Source organism: Salvelinus sp. IW2-2015, linkage group LG5, assembly GCF_002910315.2.
Source record: "Salvelinus sp. IW2-2015 linkage group LG5, ASM291031v2, whole genome shotgun sequence".
NCBI lineage: Eukaryota > Metazoa > Chordata > Actinopteri > Salmoniformes > Salmonidae > Salvelinus > Salvelinus sp. IW2-2015.
The window spans coordinates 36,056,488-36,063,055 of record NC_036844.1 but is presented as its reverse complement, the minus strand read 5'-3'; the positions used below and the strand labels follow the sequence as shown (position 1 = coordinate 36,063,055).

The following is a 6,568-nucleotide window of genomic DNA, read 5'->3' as shown; positions in this document are numbered from 1 at the left end:
TTTGATATGATTTGTTTAACCTTTCTATGGCTACTTGTTCTACAATGATGAGGAAAGACAACCAAGCTAATCAACAGGAGAACAGCAGAAAAACAACAATTAGTTAAATCCCTTACCACAAGATGCTCTATGTCGGGTTTTACTCTCATTATCTAAAGACCAAAAACGGATAATTAGGCCTTGATATTTAGCTTCATTAAGTGGGTTTGTCATGTGTGGGTTGTTTTTGAAGACATACATGTAGCTAATAACTCCATTATGTTGAATTCTCCAAGGATCCGTTAAAGTAAACTCTCACATAAGATAATAACTTCCTTAATGACATCTCTTGGGGACAGTTTTGGGTTTATATACGTATAGTGGACAGAGCAGCAGAGATGCAGCTGTTGGTGTTACTGCAGGATTCAGGGACAGAGAGTCAGAGAGATAGTCTCTCACATCACCTAAACCTGTGGTGGAACACAGCCAACAGACAGTCCTGGACCATCAACTCTACTACCTGAACCTGTGGTGGAACACAGACCACCAGCGCAGAGACCCAGACCATCAACTCTCCCAGCTAAACCTGCCATTGAGTAACACAGCCAGCAGACCAACCCAGACCATCAACTCTACTACCTGAACCTGTGGTGGTGGAACACAGCCAACAGACCAACCCAGACCATCAACTCTCCCACCTGAACCTGTGGTGGTGGAACACAGCCAGCAGACCAACCCAGACCATCAACTCTCCCACCTGAACCTGTGGTGGTGGAACACAGCCAGCAGACCGACCCATGGTCCATATCACTGTGCCCAGTAAGTAGGTATGTGCTATAGAGTAGAATAGGACTATTCCACAGTAAATAGGCGCAGGCTGTAGAGTAGAATAGGAGTATTCACTTGGATTTGTAAAGTGTTGGTGCTGAATTAAGAATGAAAGCTATAAGCTAAATCTGGATGTTGGTTGTTGGGGCGGCAGGTAGCCTAGTGGTTAACGTGTTGGACTAGTAACCAAATGGTTGCCAGATTGAATCCTTGAGTTGACAAGGTAAACATCTGTCGTTCTGCCCCTGAACAAGGCAGTAGGCCTTCATTGAAAATAAGAATTTGTTCTTAACTGACGTGCCTAGTTAAATAAAGCAACAAAAAAAAATGGGTGCAATTTTAGCAAAACATGGGTAAGCTTAGCACAACATAGTGCAGTTTAATCAAGCAATTTATCTGGTGATTAAATCACCATTTTAAGTGAAGACATTATCATACTGGCTGTTGCTACTTGTAAGATGACTGATAACAAAGTCCTTATCAGCCACACATTGCTAATTCTGTCTCTCTCCTTTTAGGTTTTACGCATCAACGGAGCAAGCGTTTGTGTTTTTCTGTGCAAGCATAAACTTGTAGCGCGGGTGTGCGGAACCAGCTCAGCCATGACATTCCTCCGCAGGTTGCAATGGAACGACTCCTCCGTTCTAATCCACCCCCAGGGGTTCTACATCATCGGCTTCACCTCCCTGCCCTTCGCCAACCTCTACTTCATCTTCCTCGCTTTCGTTTACGTGGTGTCGGTCGTGTTCAACACATTTGTGATCTATATAATAACGGTGGACCTTCGCCTCCACAATCCCAAGTATATGGCGGTTGGTAACCTAGCTGTGGTTGATCTGGTGCTGAATACTTGCATTATTCCCGGTATGCTAAAGTCGTTTCTTGCTAAGAACAATTTTGTGCCGTTTAATCTGTGTATGGTACAGATGTATGTGTATTATTCCTTCTTAAGTATGGAATCGTTCTCCATCGCCGTGCTCGCCTATGACCGTATGATCGCCATATGTTTCCCTCTGAGGCACGGCTCCATCAACACCATGACGAGTATGTCGTGTATTCTTGGTGTCATCTGGTGCTTCTGTCTTGGTATACCGATATTCAGCACATCCATTATGACCAGACTGTCCTACTGCGATTCCGTTAACGTCTACAGCTATTTCTGTGATTACGCACCAGTGTTTCGGCTGGCATGTAACGACAACACCCTGCAATGGGCTGTGGCTTCAGTTCTGAGCCTGGTTATCCTCCTCGGCCCACTGTCCTTCATCATTCTGTCCTACATGAGTATTCTAATCGCTGTGTTCAGGATGAAAAGCGTTGAGAGTCGTGTGAAAGCGCTGGCCACCTGCACTGAGCACCTCATTCTAGTGGCGGTATTCTTCTTTCCGGTTCTGACTATTTTCATGGTCGGGTTATTAGCGCGCATCAAACCAGACCCTGACCTGCGCGTACTGAGCCTGTCGCTGGCCTCGTGCATCCCGCCCTGTCTCAACCCCATCGTCTACTCTCTGAAAACTAAAGAGATCAAGAACAAAGTGCTCACCATGTTCAGGAGAATTAAAGGTCAAGTAGTTAACGGTTGATCTTTACCATAGGTTGCTACATAGGTTGCTACGTGCGTGAAGTTACCATAAAATCAAATCAAATGTATTGGGCTGTCCATATCAAGGGGTTGAAATGGGGGGACATGCATATAACTCATACATAACTTATTTTGTCCTTTCGAAGTTTACATATCATGCACTTGGCGTCTCATTGCTTAAATTTGAGTTTATGATGAGCAAGCCACATTTTGAATCTATCATCCGTTTTACTCTCAACATTTTCATTGATTGTCATGATTGTGTCATGGTTATCCATCTGATGAAGAAGGCCTATCCACACGCACTGCCCCTTGTTAAACACAGAGGTATCACAGAAACTATTATCAATGATTTACATTTCCTTTTCAGCTTTTCTACACATTCTGAAATAACAACACATTTGCTCATCCTAATCCTATGTCATCAACCAAATGTAATCACTTGAAATAGGCTCTATAACCGACTGAATATTCCAAACATCTTCTAGTAATAAAGCAGAAAATCAAACACATACTGTATCTCTGTAATGTTTTCTTTTCTGAGTGCTTAAACAGGTTTAATAAGTCTACCTGGTTGATCCTGTTCTTTTGTCAATATGTCCTCAATATTTGTCACTATGTTTTTACCTGTTTAAGTCATGATCTGTAAAGCTCACTGGACTGCAATATCTTCTATGAAAGATGGTAAAGAAATAAAGTGTATTATTATTATCATCATCATGCTTTGTGAAATACAAGCCTTGGCTCAAACTGCGGGGTTAGAAACAAGCTCATTTTAAGAGTATAGAACTGTAGCAGAATATGTGTTTCCTTTGGCATGTAACCACACTCCACGTAGTGGCGACCTGTCATTCAGGGAGGCATGTAACCACACTCCACGTAGTGGCGACCTGTCATTCAGGGAGGGGGTTGCCTGTTTTGCATGTTATTTTAGAATTAATACGTGTCTCATATCAGTTTGCAAACAATGTAAAAAAAAGTTTTGTTATTGACTTAATAAACCCTCCATAAAAACATGGTCTCTTTTTTGCTTTCTTGTGTAAGGCAGCTCCTAAATTCAGGTGTTTTAGCCTAGCTCAGTGCTTTCTGTGGTGGGGCAGCCAGCGAAAAATATTGCGCATAGGGGTTGGTAATGTTCTCTAGTTGCGCCACGATTGGCTCAGTATACTGTCACTCATGGGGACAATGCGTCACTGCCAAATCTAAGGGTAGAGCTTGAAAATTCAAGCCCTTTGGGTACTGAATTAGAGTTACATTAGAAGTGCKCATCCAAGAAGGCTCAAGGTAATTGGCCACAGATAAAATTACGTCAAATCACGTCATATCTACACTAGCTTTCACTGGACTGATCATGTCAACATCATACTTTCAAAATCTTAGCTACAAGTCATCATCATTATCAAATCTACAATCTACTGGCAAATCCTTTTTAATACTTGTCATATGAAGAGAAATAATGAAGAGAAATTATCGATAAAATGTATCTGTGCTCATCGGCCAGAGGACATAAACATTACACAACAAGTTGGATATCGCAAATTCAACAATGAGTGGTTTGGAAGGAATCAGTGGCTAAATGCAAGCATTGCAAAGCAATCACTAGCCTGCTATTCAGTGGAGTGGATGTGTGGTGCCAAATATGGTTTTAAGGTCCTGTTTTCCCAAGTTTAAAATGACAAACATTCAGCATTAGCAATGCTGTCCGTCCAGCATGTCTTCTGCTGCTCTCAAAACAACTGGAAACTTGGAACTGGGAAATCTGACTGCAGTTCAAGACAGCTGGGAACTGGGAAAAAAAGTTTTGAACGGTCATCCAACTCAAAATCAGGAAGTCACGCCTCTTTCTAGAGCTCCGACCTGAAGATCACTGACATCATCATGATTCGACCTTGTTGTTTTTCCAAGTTCCCAGTTGTCTTGAAAGAACCTTAAATCCAGAGAATGCCAGTCTTTGATGACAAAGTTTGACGACAAAATTTGCCCACGAAGGACCGTCGCGCCACCTTCCTGTTCCAGTGAGCACAGCACATCAAGGTAAGTCCAAAAATGTCTTGTATGCTGCTGCATAAATTATGTAATATGCCAGGGAGATACAGTTGAAGTCAGAAGTTTAAATACACTCAGGTTGGAGTCATTAAAACTCGTTTTTCAACCACTCCACAAATTTCTTGTTTAGAAACTATAGTTTTGGCAAGTCGGTTAGGACATCTACTTTGTGCATGACACAAGTCATTTTTCCAACAATTGTTTACAGACAGATTATTTAACTTATGATTCACTGTGTCACAATTCCAGTGGGTCAGAAGTTTACACACACTAAGTTGACTGTGACTTTAAACAGCTTGGAAAATTCCAGAAAATGATGTCATGGCATTAGAAGCTTCTGATATTCTAATTGACATCATTTGAGTCAATTGGAGGTGTACCTCTGGATGTATTTCAAAGCCTGCCTTCAAACTCAGTGCCTCTTTGCTCAACATCATGGGAAAATAAAATAAAATCATCCAAGACCTATAAAAAAATATTGTAGACCTCCACAAGTCTGATTCATCCTTGGGAGCAATTTCCAAATGCCTGAAGGTACCATGTTAATTTGTACAAACAATAGTACGCAAGTATAAACACCATGGAACTAGGCAGCCATCATAACGCTCAGGAATTCTGTCTCCTGGAGATTAACCTACTTGAGTCCGAGAAGTGCAAATCAATCCCAGAACAACAGAAAAATACCTTGTGAAGTTGCTGGAGGAAACAGGTACAAAAGTATCTAAATCCACAGTAAAACGAGTCCTATATCAACATAACCTGAAAGGCCGCTCAGCAAGGAAGAAGCCACTGCTCCAAAACCGCCATAATTAAGACAGACTACTGTTTGCAACTGCACATGGGAACAAAGATCATACTTTTTGGAGAAATGTCCTCTGGTCTGATGAAACAAAAATATAACTGTTTGGCCATAATGACCATTGTTATATTTGGAGGAAAAAGGGGGAGGCTTGCAAGCCGAAGAACACCATCCCAACCGTGAAGCACGGGGGTGGCAGCATCATGATATGGGGGTGCTTTGCTGCAGGAGGGACTGGTGCACCTCTCAAAATAGATGGCTTCATGAGGGAGGGAAATTATGTGGTTATATTGAAGCAACATCTCAAGACATCAGTCAGGAAGTTTAAGCTTGGTCGCAAATGGGTCTTCCAAATGGACAATGACCCCAAGCATACTTACAAATGTGTGGCAAAATGGCTCAAAGTCAAGGTATTGGAGTGGCCTTCACAAAGCCCTGACCTCAATCCCATAGAAAATGTGAAATCCCATGAAAAAGCGTGTGCGAGCAAGGAGGCCTACATACCTGACTCAGTTACACCAGCTCTGTCAGAGAATGCCACAATCACCCAACTTATTGTGGAAGCTTTTTAAAGGCTACCCAAAACGTTTTACCCAAGTTAAACAATTTAAAGGCAATGCTACCAAATACTAATTGAGTGTATGACCCACTGGGAATGTGATGAAAGAAATAAAAGCTGAAATAAATCATTCTCTCGACTATTATTCTGACATTTTACATTCTTAATAAAAAAATGTGTGATCCTAACTGACCGAAGACATTGCATTTTTACTAGGATTAAATGTCAGGAATTGTGAAAAACTGATTTAAATGTATTTGGCAAGTGTATGAAACTTCTTACTTCAACTGTATGTATACTGTAGCTAAGAAAGTAATACTAAGTGTATTGTGTAGTAAACTCTCAGTAGCCTTGGTGCCTCACCTTAATAATTTGGTCAATTTCCCCTCTTAATTTCGCCTAGTGTTCTGACTTGGTGGCACATGTAGCCTATAAACTGTTTTAGAAAATGTAATCATTGAATATTGTAAGAACATTCATTGTCTGCTTATATCCCCCTTTATTTAATCTACAGTTCTGACTTGGTGTACAGGAGAACACTGTAAGAACAGTTTCTGAATTCTGCCGCTGTTGTCACGACTTCCACCAAAGTCGGTCCCTCTCCTTGTTCGGTGTGGCGTTCGGAGGTCGACGTCACTGGTCTTCTAGCCATCGCCGCTCCACTTTTCATTTTCCATTTGTTTTGTCTTGTTTTCCCACGCACCTGGTATTCATCCCTCATTACATGTTGTGTATTTAACCCTCTGTTCCCCCCATGTCTGTGGGGTAATTGTTG

The 6,568-nt window shown here is 41.6% G+C and overlaps 1 protein-coding gene across 1 annotated transcript; it reads left to right on the top strand.

Annotated features, from left to right (window-relative positions):
• The first annotated feature begins 1,409 nt into the window (after positions 1-1,409).
• On the top strand, positions 1,410-2,390 carry LOC111963755 (olfactory receptor 1M1-like). The gene has a single exon (XM_023987245.1). It carries the CDS (start codon positions 1,410-1,412, stop codon positions 2,388-2,390), a length of 981 nt encoding a protein of 326 aa, XP_023843013.1.
• Positions 2,391-6,568: the final 4,178 nt, after the last annotated feature.

Excerpts from the sequence above, each read along its gene's own strand:
- LOC111963755 (XM_023987245.1), top strand. The coding sequence starts at position 1,410 with ATGACATTCCTCCGCAGGTTGCAATGGAACGACTCCTCCGTTCTAATC.